The following is a 25,644-nucleotide window of genomic DNA, read 5'->3' on the forward strand; positions in this document are numbered from 1 at the left end:
GCCTCTGGTGTGCCAGTGTTTTCTTCCACACAGAGCTGGGCTGCCTACATGGAGAGAGTGGCAGGAGGGAACTACTCAGCAGGGCCTGATGTCCCTCAACATCTAGCTGACAGCCCCCCTCAAACTGTCCCATTCTGCCAGGCTTCTCCCATTCCCTGATTATCTCAGGATGGTTATGAGCAGGTTCTGTGCCAGCCAGCACATGGGACAGAATTCCCGGTCACAAACTCAATCATACATGGTACTGGATCATAGGCAAAGACCTGGTGGTTTTCACTGACCCAAAGCTCACTATTTATTTGTCTTTGTAATGTGTCTGGGAACAATAAACACATACTTAGTTTTGTAATGAACATGTAGGACATGTAGTAATCCATCTATGGCTCATTGGATCATTTCTGAGATACGTATTTCATTGCTGAAACCACCTGGGTGTTCCAAGCCATGCTGGTGTTTGTGTATGTGAGGAGGGGAGAGGAGGGAGAGAAAGAGTGAGAGAGAGAGAAAATGCAATAGAACAGCATGGAGGAGTGTTCAAACCAAGAGTAACGGGAGGTTGGTAGTTGAAGAGATGGGTAGTGATTTGGGGTAAGTAAGAAGGAGCAATGCTGATGTTCCTCAGTTATTTGGGAGACAGTTGTCACTGAGAGGAAGTCATACAATGAAGGACAAACAGTTGAAAGAAGACAGAGTAAGCCTAATAAACAGGTCCCAAAGTCTTAAGAGAGGAGTAGCTTAGTAGTCATCATCAAAATGTCTTCATGTGCTGATGCATTTGTTCAGCACCTCATGTGCTTAGTGCCAGGCACTGTTCTAGGCACAAGATACAAAAATAAATGAACCAGGAATGCAAGTTAAATGCTAGAGCACTTGCTAGATTTAAAAATAAAACCCAAACATAGGAAACATTTCAAAACATGTTTTCTATCCAAAATGCTCAAAAACATATACTGCAGCATGTTGTGTTAGCTATACTAGTATTCTAGAATGTGCACTGGTCCACATTATTCCTCTTCATGTTTTCCAATTAGTTTTTCAAATATATCAGAGTGAATAAAGGTTTGGGGGGTGCCATTGAGGTCTCACAAAGAATCCCCCTGCCACTCAAGCCAGTCTGTTGGGATCAAAGGACTGGACATACCCAAGGATGTCTGTGAAGTTGGATAATAATTTTGTAGGTGTCTTTCTCTGTGTATGCTCAGAAATTTTCATATTAAAACATCTTAATATAAAAATGATTTAGAAATTGGCATCAGGGCCTCTGGAAGGGTAGATTCCCCTCCAGTGGAAGCTTTAGGCAGTGTAGGCAAAAATTCTCTCAATGTGATTTTCATATGAAGTAAGAAGTTCAAATGACCGTAACTTCCCTTTGGATACTAAAAGTCTATATTCGAAAGTATAATTGGAATTGAGCAGTCATGGACTGGGGCTAATTCCAGAAAGTTCACATATGGATTGTGCTCTATTCACTCTAACGCTAACCAAATGTCAGGAAACTAAGCACTGATTCTTATTTCTGGCCCAATGATTATTTTCATAATGATTTCATGAGTATTTATTCCAAAATCTTTCTTCTTTTTGCTCCCCCCCCAAAAAAAATACCCACAGTTCCACAACCAGATTACTTGAGCTAAATAGACACTTATAGCTAATACATTTTATGATCTTTGTGAAGTTTAGGCCTTTTCTCTTAAACCTTGGTGGCAGAAGGGGCTGGAGAGATAGCATGGAGATAGGGCGTTTGCCCTGCATGCAGAAGGACGGTAGTTCAAACTCCGGCATCCCATATGGGTCCCTGTGCCTGCCAGAAGTGATTTCTGAGCATAGAGCCAGGAATAACCACTGAGAACTGCTGGGTGTGACTCAAAAAACAAACAGACAAACAAACAAAATCTTGGTGGCAGAAAAGATGCCTTTATAACACCTCAAAAGTTGCCCTCTTTATAGGCGGCAGATAATTTAAATGCACTCCCTGAATAGTATCCTAATTACACTGTTGTTATCTGCTCTCAGATGATCCCCCTAATCAACCAAGCCTGTGACCTGCTCCTGGCTCATTTGAAATGCTATGCAGAATCTGGAGACTCTTTTGACATCCAGAGGTAAGAGCATTCAATACTTAATGACAGACAGAGAGAATTCGAAGTTTGGAATTTGTTGCTTCTTGAAATTGGATCTAATTGCCAGCCAACTCAGGGACCTTACAAGTTCTTTAAAACAAGAGTGCACCAACAACCTATGCAGAAAGGAAACCCTTGTTTGTTTCCTTTTGTTTTGTTTTGGGTCCACACCTGGTGATGCTCAGGGGTTACTCCTGGCTATGCGCTCAGAAATTGCTCCTGGCTTGGGGGACCATGTGGAACTCTACCATTGCGCCATTGCTCCGGCCCCTCTTGTTTGTTTCTTGCTCTTTGCCCTCAGTCCCAGAGAAGGCATGATGCATCAATCCAGAGGGAACAAGTTTCAGGGAATGTGCATTTTTACTTCAAGAAATGTTGATACACCACCATCACCCCAGCATAAAAGTGATGCCCCATCAGTGAATCCTGAAGTTAAATGATAGTCTGGTGTGCACTTCATTCTAAGCAAAATGATGGATGACTTACAGGAGAACCTGAGAGCAATACAGAGGAGACAGAGGCCAATCCATTCCTGATATCTTTGCTTATAAAAGAATAATAGCATCAGGGTGGGGGCTGTGGTTTAGTGACTGAGCACTCGCCTGCCTGCCTCATATGTGTTAAGCTTTAGGTTTGATCCCGGCACTACTAATAAAATAAAATAAAATAAAATAAAATAGAGACCAGGAAGAAAGTACAGGAATAAGGTACTTGCCTTGTCTACCCCAGTTTGATCTCTGGTATTGCATATGGTCCCCTGAGCATCACTAAGAATGAGCCTGAGCATTAGGCCAGGAATAATACAAACAGGTGTGTTGCATTAAGCCTTTAGGATGGACTTGGATGGTGGATGGAGGCCTTTGTCCTTAGGCTCAGGACCACGTGGCTCCGTCCTCCATTAACCGTCAGGTCATCATCTTCAGGTAGTCGCGGCAGGAATCAGACTCACTCAGACAGGCATCAGGAAGTATCAGCTTTATTCATACCCTATCCACCACATGTGTGGCCTATATCATAACCAATTAAGCATTCAGCCATTCTTAGCTAGCCCTGCGTCTTAACTCCTTTCAGCCATCTTCCCTTTGACCTCCATGCTGGCAAAAGACCAAAAGGGCCTAATCCCTGGGTCAAAGGCCTTATATAACCTTCCAAGACCACTCTCCAGAATGGGAGGGGTCTTGCAGGTAAGGTTACACATAATATCCGGTTCCCAAGACCCCGCCAGAAATGGGCGGGTCTCAGGTAGATACACCTAAATCCAGGATGGAGTTATACAGGTGTAGCCCCTACCCCCCTAAATAATGCAATTTAGAGTAAAATATAACAAAATAATGATGGAGCCAGGGAGATAGCACAGTAGGTAAGGTGCTTGCCTTGCCTGTGGCCAACCTGGATTCTATTCCCATGACCCCACATGATCCCCTGAGCATACTAGGAGTGAACTGTGAGCACACATCCAAGAGTAAGTAAGACCTGACTAGTGCTAGGTGTGAGCCCCAAAATTCAAAAAAATAAATAAGAAAATAATGATAGCTATCCCCAGCATTTAAAAATCGATCAAAGATAATATTAACAGTGGGGCCCAAGAGATAGCATGAAGATAGGGCATTTGCCTTGCATGCAGAAGGATGGTGGTTGGAATCCTGGCATCCCATATAGTCCCCTGAGCCTGTCAGGAGCTATTTCTGAGCGTAGAGCCAGGAGTGAGTCCTGAGCACTGCCAGGTATGACCCAAAAGCCAAAAAAAAAAAAGGAAGGAAGGAAAGAAGGAAGGAAGGAAGGAAGGAAGGAAGGAAGGAAGGAAGGAAGGAAGGAAGGAAGGAAGGAAGGAAGGAAGGAAGGAAGGAAGGAAGATAATATTAACAAAATCTTCTCACAAACATTCTCTCTGGTCAGGAGATGAGTTAAATTGGACAGGAAATGACATTTAACACTCAACTCTTCCACCACCCACATCAGAGGAAAATCACACTCTCGAGCACAGGCAGCAAACTGTGATCAATGGTGGGCGTGTTTTCAATAAAAGCAGTCAGGGTTTATTTTAAAAAACCAACCAGTGATGTTCTTTCCATTCCACAATGATGAGCTGGTGCTTCTAGAAGATACCAAGGGAGTGCCTATGTGTTCGTCCATCAAGCCCCTTTGAATTATGGAAGGCTATGACAGCCTGGTAACCTCTGAAGCAATAACTTCACCAGAGACTCCTCTAAAATAATAGCAACAACCAAAAAAAGGAGCATTCTAAATTAAAACTCACCATGGGGGAAGGGGTTGGTTTTGCAGTCCCAAAGGTTAATCTTCCAGAAACTTCTGCCTGACAACTTTTCCTTCTGTTTGTTTCTAAAGTGCCACATGTGTTTTCTGTAATAATATACACATGTTCGTGGTGTGTATCTTGAGGCCTGCCTTGTACTATTTATTGGAATGTAAAGGGCCTTTGTTTCTTGTTTGTAGCTCTTTGGGAACTGTCAAACTGTGGGCAGGAGAGCAGGACATAGCTAATAAAACCAAGTGCTCCTCCAGCCATGCCAATTGCCTACCAATCCGCCATCAAACCTTGACCCTAGCTGACTTCTACCCCATTTGGGAGGGGGGCAACACACATCTGATTTTGGGTCCACTCTTCCCTCCTTCCTGGGATGGTGGGTATCAGCAGATTTCTCAGCATTCATTTGTGTCTGGGCCAAGTTGCTGGACATTGTTTCTCAGTCATGGAGTGGTCCCCTCTTCTCCAGTTCTGTTTAGATCCACATCCTATCCCAATTTGTTGGGGTTTGGAGCCATACCCATAGCGCTCAGGGGCTATTCCTAGGTTCTACACTCAGGTATCACTTCCATGGTGCTCAGGGAACCATAGGCAGTACCAGGGATTAAACCAAGCAAGTGCCTTATCCCTATCCTATCTCTCTTTTTTATTTATTTTTCCTTTATTTATTTTTTTATTTCCTTTTTTGTTTATCCTATCTCTTGACCCAGTACTCAGCATATCCATCCACCCACCTATCTATCTATCTATCTATCTATCTATCATCTATCTATCTATCTATCATCTATCTATCATCTATCTATCTATCATCTATCTATCAATCTATCTATCTATCATCTATCTATCTCACCTAAAGGAATTATCAAAGTCTATATTCTATATTTATGGGCTATTTACCCAAATATTCCTGGTTTGGGGCCATACCCAACAGTGCTCAGAGTTTACTCCTGACAAGACTTGGGGACTATATAGGTTTCTGGGTATCAAACCTGGCTCTGCCACATGTGAGGCAAGCATCTCATCCCAGTACTATTTCTCCAGTCCCTGCTCTATGCCCTGTCTCCCCTTCGCAAGATCTAAGTCAGGGGTCTGAAACTCGCGGCCCGCAGGCCGTTTTCGGCCCTCCATACAGCATTTTGTGGCCCGCGGTCAGCCGTCAAATATCGAAGCATTCACAATTATTCGCTTACTGAATAATCGTAATAAAAATCGCATTAAACATTCGCAAACCCCGAGCAGTTCTGTTCAGGGTATGCAAATGTTTAATGCGGTTTTCTGCGATTTTTTTTCTTACTAAAGCGATTTTTTTTTTAATTTTTTTTTTTTTTTTTGTGGTTTTTGGATCACACCCGGCAGTGCTCAGGGGTTACTCCTGGCTCCATGCTCAGAAATTGCTCCTGGCAGGCACGGGGGACCATATGGGACGCCGGGATTCGAACCAATGACCTTCTGCATGAAAGGCAAATGCCTTACCTCCATGCTATCCACTCCGGCCCCGATTTTTTATTGCGAATATTTGGTAAGTGAATAATCGCGAATACTTTGCACCTAGCACAGACATCATTTCCGCTGCTCCTGTCCGCTGTCCCTTGCATTGTCAGAGGCCTTTAGGGAGAGAAGGGAGAGAAGTTTATTACAGAATTAGATTTTGTCATATCTTCATCATGACTTCATCAAAGCCTACAGTGAAGAGAAAGATTGATGTCGAGCACAGACAATTTAAGGAAAAGTGGGAGACGCAGTATTTCTTTGTTGAGCACAGGGGCATCCCCACATGTCTTATTTGCTCAGAGAAAGTTGCAGTGCACAAGGAATACAACTTGAAACACCATTATTCAACTAAACATGCTGAGGAATGTGCAAAATATCAAGGAAATGAGAGAGCCAAGTGGGTTGCCAGTCTTAAAGCATGTCTAATGAGGCAACAAGATTTCTTCAAGAAAGCAACCACAGAGAATGTTGCATCCATCAAAGCTAGTTACTTGGTTAGTGAGATGATTGCTAAGGCAGGGAAACCATTCACAGAAGGAGAGTTTGTTTTAAAAAAATGCAGGTTACAGGCTGCAAGTACTATCTGTCTGGAAAAGAAAGGTCAGTTTAGCAAAATCAGCCTTTCTGCCAACACTGTGGCAGAGTGCATTTCTGGCATGTCAAGTGACATTTATCATCAACTGTGTGAGAAAGCCAAAATTTTTGATGCATACTCAGTCGCTCTTGACGAGGGCACAGATATAACAGACACTGCGCAGCTCACAATTTATGTCCGTGATGTTGATTGCAATTTTGAATTGACAGAGGAGCTGCTCACAATAATTCCAATGCATGGCCAGACCACCGCTAATGAGATATTTTGGCATCTGTGTGATGCCATTGAGAATGCAGGTTTGCCATGGAAGAGGTTTGTTGGAATAATAACCGATGGAGCGCCATCAATGACAGGGAGGAAAACTGGACTGGTGGCACTTGTTCAAAAAAAACTTGAAGAGGGGCCGGGAGAGATAGCACAGCAGCATTTGCCTTGCAAGCAGCCGATCCAGGACCAAAGGTGGTTGGTTCAATCCCAGTGTCCCATATGGTCCCCCGTGCCTGCCAGGAGCTATTTCTGAGCAGACAGCCAGGAGTAACTCCTGAGCACTGCCGGGTGCCCCCCCAAAAAAAACAACTTAAAACTTGAAGAGGAGGGTGTAGAGAAGACCATTGCTCTTCACTGCATTATCCGTCAGCAGGCCCTTTGCAGTAACTGCCTGCCGTGTGACAATGTGATGTCTGTTGTTGTGAAATGCATCAACCAAATCAGATCCAGGGCCTTAAAACACAGGAGGTTCCGTGCTTTTTTTTTAGAGGAAATGGAGTCAGAATATGGAGATGTGCTCTATTTCACCAAGGTATGTTGGCTCAGCAGGGAAAATGTCCTGAAAAGATTTTTTTGAGTTGAGAGAAGAAGTGAAAGCATTCATGGAGAAGGATGGGAATGCTGTTTCTGAGTTGAGTGATCACAAATGACTCATGAATTTAGCTTTTCTTGTTGACATCACACATAAGCTAAATGTAATAAACAAGATGTTACAAGGCCCAGGGCAGCTTATCAGTGCTGCCTATGACAACATGAGAGCATTCTCCACAAAACTTGTGTTATGGAAATCCCAGCTCTCTCAGACAAACCTTTGCCATTTCCCAGCATGCAAGGAACTTGTGGATGCAGGCATACCATTCAGTGGTCAGAAATATGTTGATGCTATTTTTAAGCTAGAGAAGGAATTTGATCACAGATTTGCAGACTTCAAAAAGCACAGAGCCACTTTCCAAATTTTTGTGGACCCCTTTTCCTTTGATGTGCAAGATGCCCCTCCTGTGTTTCAAATGGAGCTCATTGACCTGCAATGCAACTCTGACCTCAAAGCCAAGTTCAGGGAGATTAGTGGAAAAGCAGACATGCATGGGCAATTTTTGAGAGAATTGCCCCCCAGCTTCCCTGAGCTTTCCCAAATGTTCAAGCGTACCATGTGCCTTTTTGGGAGCACATATTTGTGTGATAAGTTATTCTCCACATAGAACTTCAATAAGTCAAAGTACAGGTCTAGACTTAATGATGATCTTCTTCAAGCCATATTGAGGGTCTCAACTGCTTCCTCTCTAAAGCCAAATGTGGTTCAGATTTGTGAGAAGAAGCACTGTCAAGTCTCTGGCTGCAAAGAATAGGCAAAAGATGCCATGTTCAGAAGAACTGTTCATGATCTTCACTCAATGTTCTATTCATGTTCAGAAAAAATAATTAAAACTGTTAATAATGACGTTTGAGGACTTTTTTTGTGAAATCCCTTATGCGGCTCTGCCTCACCCTGACTTTGCCTCCTGCAGCCCCCAGGTAAATTGAGTTTGAGACCCCTGATCTAAGTAAATCAGGCACAGCCATGGCCCCCACACCTCCCCTCCTGAAGTAAATGATGAACAAGGTGCCCCAAGGTAGGTGAGTGGAAAGGTACCAGGGCTGCGTCCTTGCAGATCCTCTGTTGTTCCTCACTTGCAGGTGCTACTGCTACTACACCACTGACCTGGTGGCCAGTGTGGCCTTCGGAACCCCTTTGGATTCCCAGAAGACCCCTGAGCACCCTTTTGTGGAGCATTGCCGGCGATTCTTCACCTTCTCCATCCCCAGACCCTTCCTGGTTCTTCTCTGTAAGTACCTGCACCCACCCAGGGTGCTTAGACTGGACTGTGTGGGCAGGTAGACCCATGGGGAAGAGAGTGGGCAATGCTGGCACTCACCCCTGAAACCAGGAGTTGCTGGGTGATTCTGAGGCATCACTATGCAGAGTTCACCCTCAGAGGCCCAATTTTCCTGAAGCCACTCATTGTCAGAAATTTTGGGGCTGCATGTGTTCAGTTGGCCTCGTTCAGCTCCTCCTGGCCACAGGTCCTGTTGAGAACTCTCTCTTCTCTCTCTCTCTTCTCTCTCTCTCTCTCTCTCTCTTTTCTCTCTCTCTCTCTCTCTCTCTCTCTCTCTCTCTCTCTCTCTCTCTCTCTCTCTCTCTCTCTCTCTCTCTCTCTCTCTCTGGCTTGGTCAGGAGAGAGAGAGTAGGAGTCTAGGAGAAATTCTTTTCACCCCATTCTACAGATGCAAAAACCAAGGCAAGCGTAGATAAAGAAAGCCAAGCCTGGCAGCCCACAGCCCTCCATTCTCTGGGTCTTTTCTCCCCAGACAGCTTCTCTTCTGAAGAAGTCCTGTCCTATAGAGCTTGGGAGGCAGGAGGCAGGCAGGAGGGGCAGAGGTAGGTGAGCTGGTTCTCTGGAGATGTGCCCTGTGTTTCACATCTATTCCTCTAGGTCTCAGCCCAATTTCTATAGCCACCAAAGGCCCCTCAATCTCAGGTGCTCAGAAAGGGTGGGTGGCATCTCTCTGGGTTCTCTACAACCTCCTCCTTTGTCTTCACCACTCCTCCTTCAGTGGCAGTGGAGCTGGATTCACCTTTCTCAGGGGGGATTTGCCCTCTGTCACCTGGAGCCTGTGTCCCCACTGTGTCCTCCAGTCCAGGCACTGCTCTGAGAAATGGACACAGTACCCAGACACCTCCGTGGGTGCAGATATCCTCTTCAACCCTCCTGTACCTCCAGATCTGTGCACAGTGGGCCCACCAAAATGGTCCTTGTCTCAGCCACTCATATATGTTTCCCTGTGTCTTTGACCCAAGTGTCCCAGTGCTCCAGGGCATGGCACAGCCAGGGCAGCACCTACCAATAACAGAACTCTCTGTCAGATCTGGCAGCAGCAGCTTTGGAAGAGCAATTGGGTGTTAGTGGGGGGGCGGGGGCAGAGAACACAAACCTTAAAAAAGTTGAAGTGGGGGCTGGAGAGATAGCATGGACGTAAAGCATTTGCCTTGCATGCAGAAGGTCGGTGGTTTGAATCCCAGCATCCCATATGATTCCCTGAGCCTGCCAGGAACGATTTCTGAGTGTAGAGTCAGGAGTAACCCCTGAGTGCTGCCGGTGTAACACAAAAACCAAAAAAAAAAAAAAAAGTTGAAGAGGGGGCCAAAGTGATAGCACAATGGGTGGGGCACTTGACTTCCATGAAGCCAACCTGGGTTTGGTCCCAGACATCCCACATGATCCAATGAGACTGCCAGGAGTGATCCCTGAGTGTAGAGCCAGGACTAAGCCCTGAGCACTGCCAGGTGTGACCCAAAAACAACAGTAAAAAGAAGTGAGGAGGCAGATCAGCTTCCAGCACAGGAGAGCCCCAAGTGGCCTGATTCTGTGTTTTTCCAGCAAAGGGCAGAGGCCCCATCAGGTCTGGGGACTAAGGGCAGGAGGACCCCTTCTCTGATCTGTGGAGGTAAGGATCCCATGGACACATGTACAGTCCCTAGTCCTGGGGAGTGGGAGGAGTGAGGGCAGACAGCAGGCAGAGACCCTTCTGAAAGGATGAATTCGGAGTGGGGGTGTGCATCCTGAGCAGGCATCTGCAGTCCCTGTGGGCTATCACCTCCTTCTCAGTGCTACTTTTCTTTTTCGCTCCCCAGTATCATTTCCATCCATAATGTCCCGCTGGCCCAGATTTTGCCCAATAAGAACCGAGATGAACTGAATGGCTTTTTTCACAAGCTCATTAAGAATGTGATTGCCTTTCGAGACCAGCAAGCCGCAGAAGAGGTGAGGAATTCTGACAGAATGCGAAGCCTGAAGCCTGAGATGGCCTCTTTCCTCTCTGCCCTCTCCCCTCCCCTCTCCACACTGGCCTTCAGCCCTCTCCCTCCCAGGGTTTACAGGCTCTAGGGAGGCTAAGGAAAAAAGACTGGAGGTTAGAAACTATCTGTACCCACCCTGATAAGGAGATGATTATCCAAGCCTGTACCCCACTCTCTAGCCCCTGAGTGTCACGGAAGGGCATTTGCCTTACATGCAGACAAACCAGGACAGACCCAGGTTTGATCCCAGGCATTCCATATGGTTCCCTGAGCCTGTCAGGAGCGATTTCTGAGTGCAGAGCCAGGAGTAACCCCTGAGTGCCAAAGCAAAACAAACAAACAAACAAGCAAGCAAGCAAGCAAAAATGCCCTAAAAATTTTTCTAGGGAAATCTGGCTATGTTTGAGTATTCATTGGGGTTTGTGGCAAGATGGCTCAGATGCCTGGAACCCATCCCCAGGGGGATGTGACCCCAACATTACTGAGTGGGATTCTGGTGGGGTCCAAGCATTAGAATGTCAGGCCCTTACCATCACTGCGAGTGTCCCCCTGTCCCCAAGCACTGCTGGGTGTGGCCCAGATAAAACTGAACTGAAGTGGAAGGTGGACGTATGGGTAGGACACAGGTCTGAGTGTGTGGGTCATAGTCGTGTATGAAACCAGGAACACTTGGTGGTTGGAGGGATGGAGCAGCCATAAGCCTGACCAGCCCGACCCCACCCCACTCCACACACCCACTCCCCATGTGCTCTGGGCACTACAGCAGTGTGCTTCAGTGGCTCAGGTTCAGAAGGTTTGGAAGGTGAATTTAAAGTGACTCACAGGGCTGGAAACTGAGCTCAAAACACTCCCTGAGGTGTGGGAAGAGCCAGCAGCTCATGGACGCTGGGTTGAAGGAGGGAGAAGATTAGGCCTTTGCACTGCTCAGCCTTGCTCCAGAAGCGGGGTCTGCTCTCCCCCTCCTCTCCCTGCCCTCCAAACCCACAGGTTCTGAAATCAGGCTCAGCCTTATACTCCGTCGCGCCCCAATGCCTAGCAAGAGGTGAGGGGTTATTTCAGATCCAATTACCGGGATTGCCTGAGGTTTTCCTTTTATAAACTCCAGAGCTATTTGTTTCCAACCAAGAAGTTGATCAGAGAAAAACTCCCAACCACAAATCCAGGCCTGCCCTTGTCCAGACAGGGCTATACGGTTACTAAGAAAACGGGCGCTGCCCTCTCCGTGCTCGGGAGACGTGCGCAGAGCAGATGTGTGTTTGAGCAGCGACAAATGCAGCACAGATGTTAAAAGGTAAATATTTTCCTAAGCGCTCGCCGATGGGCAGATCAGACACCTCCATCTATCAGCGGACGTATTTTTCTTGGCTATAACCATAAAGCAGCCCCGTTTCGGTCCTAAATGGGCAGTGTTCGAATAGCCTCCGAGAAGGCAGCGTGAGGAAGAGAAACCCATCTTCGCTAATGTTCCTCTGCAGTGCACAGGGACCCCAGAGATGTGCTTTCCTCTGGCCTCTGAAACTGAAGGCTAAGATAGATTCCTGCCCTAGAAGCAGCCCAAAGGAGATTTGCAGAAAAAAGCCTGCAGTGCAGGGCATAAATGTCCCCCCACCCAGCAAGCAAAACTCGGGAACTACAACCAGTGTCCCAGCTGCATAGGCTAAGGGAGAAAAGGGAAATTCACTCCCACACTCCCACACGGCCTCATCCCTGCCCTATGTAGCTCAGGCCCCCCTGAGGTCATGCACAGGGTGACCAAGCAATAGGAAAGAAGTTGGGGAGAGAGAGCAGCGCCAGGCTGGAAGCAGGAAGCCAAAAGCAGCTAACACGCTGCCATCAGACTTTGAGCAAGCTGGCAGGATGCTGAGGCCTCCTGGGTCTCAAGGTTTCTAAACTCTGGGGGCTTAGTTGAGACCTCAGAAGACCCCCTGCCGAGCCACCACAGCTGGAAGCAATAGCGCAGCAAAGATGTCCTGATCCAAGCTTAATTTTTTTTTAATTTTGAGATTCTATGATTTACAATACTGTTAATAATGATTTTTTATGCATGTCATTCCAACACCACACCCCTTATCGGTGTACTCACCTACCTCCCTCAACTAAGATTTGCTATCGTTTTTTGTTTTGTTTTGTTTTGATTTTTGGGTCACACCCGGCAGCACTCAGGGGTTCCTCCTGGCTCTACGCTCAGAAATCTCTCCTGGCAGGCTTGAGGGACCATATGGAATGCCGGGATTCAAACTACCGTCCTTCTGCATGCAAGGCAAATGCCCTACCTCCATGCTATCTCTCCGGCCCCTATATTGCTATCTTGATGTCCCTTTAAGTCCCTCATATGAGAGATAACTCTGTATCTCTCCCTTTCCTCATGATTGACTTCACTCAGCATAACCTTTACTTCTCTCCATGTTACTGCAAATTGCATGTTGCTGAATTGCATAGTATTCCATTGCAGGTATATATACCACAACTTCTTAATCCATTCATTTGTAGTTGGGCATTTGGGTTGTTTCCACATCTTAGCTATTGTACAAAGTATGGCAGTGAATATAAATGCTCATGGATCCTTTCAAATGAATGGTTTTGCATTTTGAATGCCAGGAAGTAATCCAAGGTTGTTGGGCATGTGCAGTTAAGTCTTCCTCTAAATGCATTTACTGTGTTGCATTTTTGGTGGCAAATGTGCTGTCACATATCTAATCCATGCTCACCACAATACCAGGCATGGGGCGGATATCTGAAAAGGGAGGAGCTATAGGTCCCAGCCTGGTTCCCAGGCAAGAGATTGTCCAAGAAGGGAAAACTCTTAATCAGTGCTGAAGCAATAAGCAAACACTTTTTGGAGACCTTTAGTGATGGGGAAAACTACAAAGAACAAACTACAAGTTGCAGCCCAGGAAGGAGCTGGTCAGAGTAGCGGGGTTCAGAGGGAGGGGTAAGAAAGTTGCTGAAGATTTATTCAGGGTTTAGATTGAGGAAGAAAAAACCTGGAAGTGCCTAGGGATGCAAAAGTAAACTTCACCCAAGCAAATTTCCACTCCTTCCCCATGGGTCTATGATCCAGGTGACTGGCCAGGAAGCCTGAACATGCTTCCTGTTCATAGAAAAACAAGAAATCAGGCCCTAAGGTTGGCATCTGTATGATGTTTTAGTTGCTTACATTCTGGAAAACCAATCAAAGGGAGAAATGGAAATGAAGGCAGAAATGACCTCCTCAACTTGGCCACTTTCTCCTATTTTCTGTTTACTGGGTTCCAATGTTTCTGGACATATGCTGTGCATAGGCTAACATACATAATTAGATCTCATGTACCTTGGTGCTTTTCACAGAAATGAGATCCTATTACACATGTTCTTCTGCAACTTAGTTATAAAAAAAAAAACTTAGGGCCAGAGAGATAGAACTGCAGATAGAGCACTTGCCTTGCACACAGCCTTTCTAGGTTTAATATCTAGCATCCCAAATGTTCCTCAAACCCTACCAGGAGTGATCCTAGAGCACAGAGCCAGAAGTAAGCCCTGAGCACTGCTGGGTGTGGCCTCAAAAACAAAAGAAAAACTTGCCAAAATGCTCTATGTCTTAATCAACTCAGAAAAGACTGTCTCTTTGTAAAATCCAGCATCCAGGTTCTGGCCTAGAGTTGGGACCCGCAGAACTAAGGGACCATAGAGGAATTCCAGGTTCTCATCCTCTTAGAAAGACCCAATGTACAGACCCTAGCTCTTATCTGTTTTCCTGCACGTACTCTACTGCTGAGCCACATTCTGGCCCCAACACGTCTTTGTGCTTTTGGTTATTGGTTTTTGGGGTTATGCCTGAGGTGCTCAGGACTTACTCCTGGGTCTGTACTCAGGGCTGGATCATTTGCTCTGCCAGAGATTGAACATAGGTTTGGATGCATGAGAGATAAATGTCTTACCTGATGTGCTCTCTCTCTAGTTCCCACAAGTCTTTGAAAGTAGCAAGTACATGTTTTCAATACTTCAAGTATGTGAATATCAGACCAAGATGTGCATTTTATTCTTCCATCCTTTAGAGGCGGAGGGACTTCCTTCAACTGGTGCTGGATGCCCGCCATTCTGCCACCTCTGGGGGCATGGAGAACTTTGACATGGTCACACAGGGCTTCTCTATCAAGGGTGCTCCTGCCAGTCCTGCCCAGCCACACCAGCCTCGACTCCCGGCCAAGCCTTTGACGGACGATGAGGTTGCAGGCCAGGCCTTCCTCTTCCTCATTGCAGGCTATGAGATTGTTACCAACACTCTCTCTTTCATCACCTACCTCCTGGCCACCAATCCTGAATGCCAAGAGAAGCTTCTGAAGGAGGTGGACAGTTTTCACAAGACCCATGTGAGTAAGCTGTTCCGGTGAACCCCACAGGAAATGGTGTGTTCTGAGAAATGAAACTTGAGTCTCACTAACTAATGCTCACAACATTGCATTGTCTTTGTGTCAGATGAAAGGGGGCCTTGTCCACCTTCCACCTCTCCATTAACAAGTGAATGGCAGAAGGTTGGAGAGGGAAAGAAATTGAGGAGAGTAGCAAGAAGTGGACAGGAAGTAATGAGGTCAAGGAGTCAACAGCCTCTGGTACATCAGTACTATAGAGGGGTGCTATAGCTTTATATCCAAAACCATAGATAGGGTCAATAACAATGAAAGTAAGAGATCCAAACTACCATAATCAAACTTAAAATGTGCCTGTCATGGTAGCAGGCTGAGGAGAGAGGGGTAGGGAGTCTGGGGACACTAGTGGAAAGAATTTGACATTGATTGGCAGGTGTTGAATTACTGGGTCCTACCCTATTCAGTATTCATTCTCCACCCTAGGGTGTGATCTGGTGACTGGATTACTGGGTTCCTCTCTAATTAGTATTTGTTCTTCACCCTAGGGTATGGTCTGGATCTTGCTAATATAAAAGCTGGATTTGCAGAAAGGCAGTGCATTCACTCATTCTTAGGTCTTCCTTCATTAAGCTGCTTTCTTTCTTAGGGGTATAAGGCTTGTATGTTGGGATTCCTGGTTTGCGTGTTTGAATTCCTGGACCCGTTCTTTCACCCTTTCACTGTGTAAATTATTTTCTGCATAGACATTTGCTTCCAGACCTGAGTCTCTCTAGGTTCTGGTTTTGGAGCCTGGGGTTTCATTCACAGACAGGGCTGGTGCTGGATAACTTTACAAATCCTAGTGTTCTCATAAAAAAAATGTAAATAGGGGCCAGAGAGATAGCATGGAGGCAGGGATTTGCCTTGCTTGCAGAAGGAGGTTGGTTCAAATCCCGGCATCCCATATGCCTGCCAGGGGCAATTTCTGAGCATATAGCCAGGAGTGACCCCTGAGTGCTGCTGGGTGTGACCCAAAAACCAAAAAAAAAAACTTTTTAAATAAATGCAAATGTTCAGGAAAGCAGAATGAAAGAAAAACAAGAGACAAAGTGAGCACATACTTGTATGTCTCCAGTGAGCCAGGGAGCCAGACCTGCCACAGAAGCTGCAAAGTCATAGGAAGTCAGGATGAGAAGACAGATTGAGGGGGGTCCTCAAGCTCTGACTGTGCAACACCACATCTGGGCGGTGGTATAAGTCCAAAATGAAATCCAAAGACTGGGGAGGTGGTCCTAAAATTGGACCAGGTTAGATGGCTGGGTGAACCCCAATCAGGAGCTGGGTATTTCTTTTGAGGACACCCCTCTTTGTTGGACTTGAAGCCTATTGTTAGTCTGTGCTTCAGAAGCCTGAATGTTTTTGTATCTGGATGTTTTTATGCACATTTCTTTGGCTTATGTGAATGTCAATGGAAAAAGAATCTAAAACTCAGTGCTTTGAGAGGCCAAAGAGAGGTGTGAAGACACTTGTTTTTCTCAAAGCCAATCCCAGTTTAATCCTTGGCATCATACATGGTCCCCTGACTACCACCAAGAGTGACCCCTGGGCCCGGAGAGATAGCACAGCGGTGCTTGCCTTGCAAGCAGCCAATCCAGAACCTAAGGTGGTTGGTTCGAATCCCGTGTCCCATATGGTCCCCCGTGCCTGCCAGGAGCTATTTCTGAGCAGACAGCCAGGAGTAACCCCTGAGCACCGCCAGTGTGACCCCCCCAAAAAAAAAGAGTGACCCCTGAGCACCAAACCCTAAACACCACTAGGCATGACTCCTAAGCCCCTAAAATTATATATATATATATATATATATATATATATATATATATAAAGCCAGGAAGTACAAAGGAAAGCTACCACATACTTTCTTTCGTACTTCATGAAATCACTGTCAAGAGGTGGTCTGGTCTGTCACTGGATCCTTCGAAAATTTTTTCACCTATTGAACAAAACAGCATTCTAAAAAATTCCCCTTCTTCCCCATTCAGAGAAGTAGTCCAAAACAGCCCCCTATTTCTATGTGAATTGTACCTTGAATCACTTCCACTTCCAGTCTCTCAGGTGCTTATTTAACATGGTCCTCCTAAAGTTCTGGAGCCATCTGCCGGGTCTTCCAGTCATGGCATGTCTGAGACATGGTTCAGCCCAGATGTCAGAGCTGATGTTGACCCTTACAAAGATTCCAGTGCGTCTAATGCCTTTGAATCTCAATCCTGCCACCTGTGCGCCTGTTCCAGCCCTGTGTCATCAGAGCCCAGCAGAGCTGTCTTCAGGCTCATCCGAGTAATTGATTCAGTTGTTGAACAGGACAGGGCTTGCCTCCAGGTGGGCATCGATCCATTCGTCAATAGTCTTTGGCATCTCAACCAGCAACACGCCAAAGGGCCACATTGCTCACCCCACCCCTCCTGCTTGCATTTCATAAAGAGCTTAGGGGTGTTTTTGCAATGAGGAAGGGAAAGCGCAAGCCCCCCCCCCCCAATGAAAGGAGAGAAAAGACAGCTGAAAGGCGCAGCCAATTCTCTGTGTTTGGCTGCAGGTGACCAAACCCCTCCCCCAAGGGATAGGAGAAGAAGAAAACATGAGGGGGATTGAATACAAACGAAAGCTGACCGAGTGAGCAGTTTGAGAGCAGCCGTGACTGAGGCCAGATCTTTATCTCGCACTGTGCTCCCGCTTCTCTCCCAGTACCTTGGCTGTGCTTCCCCTGGGTTGGCTCCATTCTCAAGCCCTGTCTGCTTCATGTGGCCCCAGGAAAGCCTGCCAAGAACATAGGCTACTACCAGCTTTCCTGCTCCTCGCTGATTAGGAAAGTCCTGTGGCCCCAGACTCCCAGCTAAGGAAGAGGTTCCCTTTGCTGGGAAGGCTTGCTCCCACTGCTCTACTGGACCCCTGTGGCCACATGGGTGAGAGGCCTGGAGTCTTGAAAAGAATCTCTCTGCCATGCAACCAAACAGGAGACTGAACAGGAAAGACCAGAAAGGGGATGGGCCCTGAGGTTTCTCATAGGACAGAAAGTGGGTTCCAGGAAAGACCATAGAAACATCTAGAAAGCTGGGCAATGTGGTTGTATGATGTAGAGGAGACAAAGGCTTTACAGAGTGTAACTAGCCTCACCTGCAGGGGTTGAAAAGCAAGAAGTAGGTGCGTTTCAATACTAGGTCTCCTTCCAAGGCACACTTCAGGGCAGAGCAAGCTGTAGGAAGCAGTTTAGAATTTGGGTGGCCCATGGAACGAACACCCTCTGAAGCTCTTGGGGCTATCCCACCAGCTACATGGTCAGCTTAGCTGGTTCTGCTGGTCTCACAGGAGGACATGTGGTAGGGCTCTCCAGACACACACCAGCCTTATCCCATCTTCTGATCTGACGTGGTCTCAGTATGACATTAAGGCAAGAGATCACCTAGCAACATCCTCCCCAGGCTCCCCAGGCTCACCCCAGGGCTTCCTATAACCAGAGACTCCCTTCAACATGGCGCTGTGAAAAATTATCACAAAGTCCAAAGAGCTGAGGGCACAAACATCCATTTCAGTACATGGTTGGATTTTTTTTTTTTTTTTTTTTTAGCAGCTGGGATGAATCCAGATCATCTGGGGAAGCATGTGGCAATGCTGATTTTGGTCCCTGACCACTGAGGCTCTGATTCCCTGCTGGGTCAGGTCCAAGGAACCCAGTCCCTCTGCCCACCCCCCTTTTTTTCTGTTCTTCTCCCCATCATCAATCTTTATTGTGAGGCCCAGCCTTAGGTTGCAGTATTGGTGGCCGAGAGTTATGCACTTATAGAGGACTTGGGGACCCTGACCTACAGTGATTGCATCAGTCAAAGTAGGTAAGTGTGGGAACTCATGTCCCGGGCTCCAGACCTGCATTTTCCATCAGCCTGTCCTGGATGATGCAAATCCAATAGTTCTAAGTGTCCTTAGTGGTCTTAGATGCTTGAGATGTAAATCCCTCTTCTAAGGAAGTGAAAGGTCCAAAGGCCTGTTCACCCCCGACTCCATTCAAGCCCCCTCAGGGTTATCTGTGAAAACTTGGAATGCACAGAACTTCTTTTATTTTTCACCAGTCCCTCAATGAATGAGACAGCACCCCCCTCAATGAGAGCTCTATGTTCATTTTTTTCTCCCCCTTCCCTTTGTTTTTGGGTTTTTTTTTTTAAAAAACTACAATCAGGGGCCGGGTAGGTGGCGCTGGAGGTAAGGTGTCTGCCTTGCAAGCGCTAGCCAAGGAAGGACCGCGGTTCGATCCCCCGGCATCCCATATGGTCCCCCCAAGCCAGGGGCAATTTCTGAGCACATAGCCAGGAGTAACCCCTGAGCGTCAAACGGGTGTGGCCCAAAAACCAAAAAAAAAAAACAAAAAAAAAAAAACTAACCATCAGAGTTCTATTAATATGGGGCCATCTGTCAGAACCATGGAAATGCAGATTTGACGTTCACACATTAGGTATTTTTCTGAAAATATTCCCTAGAAATTTGCATTCGGAGTAGACTTGTTAAACCTTTTCCTGCTGCTTTTCTAGTCAACAAATACTTCAGTGAGTGCCACTTCCTGCCAGGCTTGGGCTCCAACCAACACCCCAGGAACTCCAGTGAAAGCCCCCCACTACACTGGTTGGCCTGTCTATGCATTGTGCATTGCTCTCCACCATGGCTGCATTTGCACTTCAGAACTTCTTCCCACCCCCACCCACAGCATCTCTCTGAAAGCAAGCCTGAGAATTTATGAAAGCAAAAGTCCTTCTGGGGGGAGCATCTGCACGTGGATGGGGGTTGATCCAGGGGGTCTTTGCTGGCAAGAGATGGAAAATTCAGCCTAAGGAACTTGATTATATGAGGGAGTTCCCCAACTCACATAACTCAGTAGTTCAAGAAAGCAGAAACAACCTTTATGCATGGTCTACTGTCAGAGGTTCAAATGCTGACCCTTGGGTGCACACTCTGTTCTCTCTCTGATGGGCTCTGAACACTCAGAGGTTTGCAGCCACAGGAACTGAAATGCAAACATGGTGCTTTTTCTGATTCTGTTTGGTTGGTTTGGGGGCACACCCCACAATGCTTGAAGGCTACCCCTAGTTCTGTATTTAAAGGTTGCTGGAGGGACCATGCAGTTCCAGGAGTCTAACAGGAGTCAGCCACATTCAAGACAAGCACCTTAACTCCTTAACACCTATGCTGTCTCTCCAGCCAAACAAAGCATAAGGGAATCTCCTTAACAAAAGAAATAAGAAAATAATAAGAAATAAGAAAAATATTACTGATATCTTCTCTTGGGGGGTGGTTGGGGGAGTGCTTCAGGGACTACTCCTGGCAAGTGCTCAAGGGGACCATATGTGGTTGCCAGGGACCAACCAGGGTCCACTATATGCATGGCAAACAACTTAGCTCCTGCGCTCTCTCTCTCTCTCTCTCTCTCTCCTCTCTCTCTCTCTCTCTCTCTCTCTCTCTCTCTCCCCCTCCCCCTCCCCCCTCTTTCCCTCCTACCAATGCCTTGCATAGATCTTAATGGTTTTCTCTTCACTTTGAAATTTAGAGCAATCAGGCAGTCTGGTTCAGTTTAGACTCAGGGGGCTGGAGAGATAGCATGGAGGGTAAGGCCTTTGCCTTGCATGCAGAAGGGACGGTGGTTTGAATCATCCTGTCCCCGGAGCCTGCCAGGAGCGATTTCTGAGCATAGAGCCCGGGGTAAACCCTGAGTGCTGCTGGGTGTGACTCAAAAAAACAGAACAAAACAAACAAAACAAAAATACTTTAGACTCAGATGTTCTTCCATAACCTTTTCATGCCCTCAGCTCAAGTTGGCCTGTGGTTTGAATTGTGTCCCTTGTGGGTGGGCTGGTCTGTACCCTCCTTCCTCTCTCCCCTCTGTGCCTCTGGGTCTCCTCCCTACTCAGACAGGTGAGTAGATATGCAAATGTAACCTCACTGGAGTATTCTTCTGAGTATTTATGGAAGTGACTTTGGGCATGGAGTGGCATTCAGATCTTCCACCGCATGGTTTGCTGTTGCATGAGTTGCTCCAGCACCACAGCACTCCAGCCTATAGCTCAGATGCCCAGTACCTGCCTTCCAAGGCAGGTGACTGGAATGAAGACCCTTAGCCACACAGCCCTCTGCAGGCTCCCCATGGTAGATGGAAGGCAAATATAGACCCACATTGATAATAGCTGCTTCCTCTGGTCTCCTGCCTCTTCCTAATATCCTTCTTTGCCTAGTGGACCAGAAAGGGCACATGAACACTTCCAATTGTGCAGTCTCTTGGAGAAAGAACCCCTAGGCTGGGGCCTGGTGTTTCTGTTTTGCCTTTTGAATATGAAGGGAGCCCTTCCTTCCCTGGCTTGTGAACTCAGACAAGTTTTACTTAATGGATAGGGGAACAGGAATTAAGTGCCAAAGTTCAAGCATGGCACAAAGGAGCAAGAAAGAATCCAGATAAATGGAAGGAGCTGTAGTTGCTAGCTAATCTAAGACATCTCAATCCTAAAGGACAGTAAGTGGATCTACTGTCTGTCCCTCAACCAATCACTAGCACATAGAAGAATTGGCTTGGCTCAGATCTGCCTTATTTCTGGAGTTTGGTTGTCATCCGAATTGTTCAAAACTGGGTAGAGAAAGGTGATCCCAGTGGGAAAAGAAAGGTTTCTAGAATTGTGTGTGTGTGTGTGTAGTGTGTGTCTGTGTGTGTGTGTGTGTGTGTGTGTGTGTGTTGTGTGTTCTGCAAGGCCCTCCCCCAATGCACATTAAAATCCATGACCTCCTCACAAATGCCTTATTGGATACACTCACTTCCTTTTTCTTCTGTATTTTTACAAACCAGCCCTCCAACATTGAAGGGTATTTCCCCTCTATCCTAGAATCTCCAGGGTTTTGGCCCTTTCAGAGGACAAATGTGGTCTCTCAGAGGTTTTAGACACTGAGTAGGTTAGAATGAAATGTAGTTGGTTGTTCATGCTTCTTGCATCCTTTTTTTTTTTTTTTTTATATAATGTGACTTACCAGTGCCAGAGATAGCTTGCATGGGGTTAGAGAGTTCATATTTCTATCCCCACACTGCATATGGCCCCCAAGAAACCACCAGATGAAATCCCCTGAGCAACGGACAGGTGTGCTCCCACACTGCCAGGACAAATAAAATAAATAAAATAAATAAAAGTGAATTGTTAGCAGGGATAAGAAGAAACACTGAGGTGCCCCCCTTAAACAGACCCACGATTGTGGCACCAACAAGCATCTCCCTTTCCTGCTGGGACTGTCTTGATTCACATTTTACAGACCACACTTCCTGCCTGTTAAATCCCCCGTCTTTCATGCCATTGTCCACCCAGGTGACCCTGATCCCCTCACTCCTCTTCTGGAGTACGACTTCTGTTCTGTTATAATTAGGGTCTTAATCCACTTAATAATTCAGGCCTCTCAGTCGTTTTTATCCTAGGCCACATATGTTTCTTTCCCCAGATCATTGGCTTTGGGATTTTGTCTTGGGCTCTCCTCCTCTCATCTGCCCATAAAATTTCAAAACCTGAAAGCCTTCTTTCTCAGGCCATCCATTGTCTCGGAGAACTCTCTCCTCCATGCTTTCTTAGTCACAATAAGTGGAGGTGCGTGCATTAAATTTAGGCAGGAAAGAGTAGGGAAAGGGCTTGTACAGCTTGTGAAATGAAGACGCCACACTGATTATGTAGTAAGAACTTCATTATGTGGAGCTTTTATTGGGTTTGCCAATATCTAATTTTGAAAAGGGTGAATGGGGAAAATACCATCTTCTTTCCATATAAATTGTTTTTTGCTAGAGCTTCACACTTTATGTTGAAAATTATTGACTTTTGAACTGGCTAAACCCATTCTCTCATTTTTTTCTCTTTGGTGCCGGACTGTGCCAGCCAGAATTTATAACCCATTTTCCTTTTGCTTAATTGTTGTTATAAATCTGCTGTGCAGAGGCCAGTTGTTAAATTTATCACCAATTGGACTAGATTGATATACCGCCTCTCTTTAGGATAATTCGACCACATCTATGTCTTAGAAGGAAGGCCGAATCCTTGAGACTTCTCTTGCTTATAACCGTTATAAATATCTAATTAAAATTACAACTTACTCTTTCTTTTTCTCAGAAGGATAAAAGAACATTCCATGCTGGGGGATTTCAGCTGATTAGCTCATGCTGCTAATGTGAGCAAGGTGAGTATTTGTTCCTTGAAGCAGCCAGAAGAGCTCAAAGGAAAAAAAAAAAAAACATACTCCTGGCTACGAGAAATAGCCATTTTAGCCCCCAGCCAGCTGTTTCTTAAATACATGTCCTTTGTCACAGAGAGAGCTGGGAAGGGAAGGAGAGCAATTTAACAAATTCATCCTCATTGGGAGGCTGGGGGTGGGGGAGTTGGGTGGGTGGGGTGTTCTCCAATCAAGATCCTTCACAGGGCTTCAAGATTCTGAGTAATATGCTTATCATTAGCGGTCAAAGTTGGTTAAAACCCCCTGAAATGATATTTTGCCCATTAAGCAGGCAACTTCCCCTAGACCCACATCTGTATGGAACCTGCTAGCCCACCTTTAGGGGGAAATTCAGGGGAGGGTTAGTGCTTCTCTTGAAGTTTTACATCTCCTACAGACAGGAAGCTGGTGAGAGAGCACTAAGGAAGGAGTCTAAGGCTTCCGAACTGGGCCATGGCCTCATCCTCCAGTATAGTAGCACTTCAGGCATTTTGAAATTTTAGCAATTACAGCTGCAGGGCCCCCACTCACTCCCTCAAGCCCCCACAAAGCTGTTACGATGGGAGCTCAGAGAGAGTAAACGTGGGGCCAAGGGTACTCCAATCTGCATTGATTTAATGTCTTTCCAGAAGCAACTTGGAATAATTTTGATTCATGATTCCAAAGGGATTGGTGCTTACTAAGCAAACAAGCAGGGTTGGTTTGCATTTTTTCCAGAAAAGTGAGCATGAAAGAAATTGGAAAGTGGGGTCACAGCTGATATTCCCTCTCTGCGAGTTTCTTTGCCCCAAGCTGGATTCCCCCCAAGAAAGTGCTCATTTCTGTAACATATGCTTTACATTAGGGCTCTTATTTTGTTTGTTTTGGGGGTTGTCTGAAAGCCAGTTGGAAGGATCTCCAGGGACCTTTCCCTTCCAGAAAGCACCTGGTCCTACACTGATGGAGGAAGGAGGCAGGCCAGGCACAGAGAACACGGTTCAGTTAAATGGTGATGGCAGGGAAGCATGTGTGGCAGTACCTGCAACCGAACAATCCAGGCCCAGGACCTACTTTCCATACCCACTCAGTGTTTTAGACTCTGTCATTCCTGGCAGAGGCAGACACATTAGTCCTCAGAGTCAAAGGGGATCTAGGAAGCCCTCTGAAGCATCCTTTACCATGGGCATATGTCTAGGAGCTTTACTGGGCATGCTTGACTTGAGTGCTCCACGAACAAGGAGCTCACTCCCCCTCATTCTCCTTTCTCCCCTGGTCTCCCTGACACGAGACCTTTTTACATGACCTTTGCTAATAACCTTCCACCTTTACAGAACTGCTCATTCAGTTCATGGGGACTGTCAGCAGAAATATATCCTCATTTCCAGTGAAAAGGCAAATTCACACTCATTATAAGCCAGTCATTAAACATCGCAGAGTAAGAGAAAGGAAGCATAGGGAACCAGGAGGGAATGGTGTGTGTGTGTGTGTGTGTGTGTGTGTGTGGTGTGTGGTGCTTTCCTCAAGTGTTGCTTGTAGCCCAGACCCCCATGAGTCCCAGCTCTGTCTTTTCCTTGGGGACATTGGGCCTCAAGTATTGGTTTCCCCTTGCCTTTCTTTGTGTTTAATGTACATGTTTAGTATGATACTTTATACCTGACTCTGGTATATGTAAAAACACTGCTCCATGAGCCAGTGAGCCCCACGTACAAATCTCATGGATTAGAGAAGCTGTTTGAATCCTTCATGCATGCTTTGCAACAACACCTAAGGTTTATAAAGGGAAGCACTTAGAATTCTGTCCTTAAAATTTACATGTTTAGATTGGGTCTCGGACACAAAAGGTGAAGCCCATTTCTCACTCACTTAAGTCAATTTTTTTTCCCTATCGGGGAGCACAAATTGTTTTTTCAAAGTCTCATTCCTTGAATGTTCCCTATGGGAAGAATGTAATTAAACCCCAATGGCCTCCCCCCTGCTGTGGCAGAACTGGGGCTGGAGCTGTCAGAAGCATGAAACAGGACCAAGGAACCCTGCATAGAGAATCCTAATGAGAGGGGGCTAGAAAGCTGGGTCAGGGCTTCAGGCACTTGCTCTGCATGTGACCACCCTCAGTTTGACCACATCTGCTACCCTCCAGCCTGCTAAGGATCACTCCAGAGCACAGAGCCAGGAATAGCCCTTGGGCACCACTGAGTGGGCCAGATCCCCCCCTTTTCCCTCCCTAAGTCTCCCTATGAGAAAGGCAGGAATGCCATCTCCCCACTGTGCATGATCAGAAAGTGTTAGAGAGCCCCAGACTCTTTCAGATTGGTGAGTTTAGCCAGAAGAAAGAGAAACAGCAGCCCCAAATTGAGGAGAACTTGACTCTTGAGAAATGGCCTTCAGGAGGGAGGCCCAGAAAGGGTGTGCATTGACAACATGGAGTCACGTTGAGTTTGAGATTTAAGCGAAGGAATCCATGTCTGAGCAGAGCATGGGGCAGGCATCACATACATGCTGTGCCA

At 46.3% G+C, this 25,644-nt stretch overlaps 1 protein-coding gene across 1 annotated transcript in view; it reads left to right on the plus strand.

The window, feature by feature from the left end:
• The window catches only part of TBXAS1 (thromboxane A synthase 1), a 180,265-nt gene that overhangs the window by 120,945 nt on the left and 33,676 nt on the right, over positions 1-25,644 (plus strand). The window contains 5 exon segments of the mRNA XM_049783108.1: positions 2,014-2,102; positions 8,414-8,562; positions 10,410-10,427; positions 10,430-10,539; positions 14,609-14,923. Coding sequence (XP_049639065.1) covers positions 2,014-2,102; positions 8,414-8,562; positions 10,410-10,427; positions 10,430-10,539; positions 14,609-14,923 — 681 coding nt within the window.

This window comes from Suncus etruscus, chromosome 1, assembly GCF_024139225.1.
Source record: "Suncus etruscus isolate mSunEtr1 chromosome 1, mSunEtr1.pri.cur, whole genome shotgun sequence".
Taxonomy (NCBI): domain Eukaryota; kingdom Metazoa; phylum Chordata; class Mammalia; order Eulipotyphla; family Soricidae; genus Suncus; species Suncus etruscus.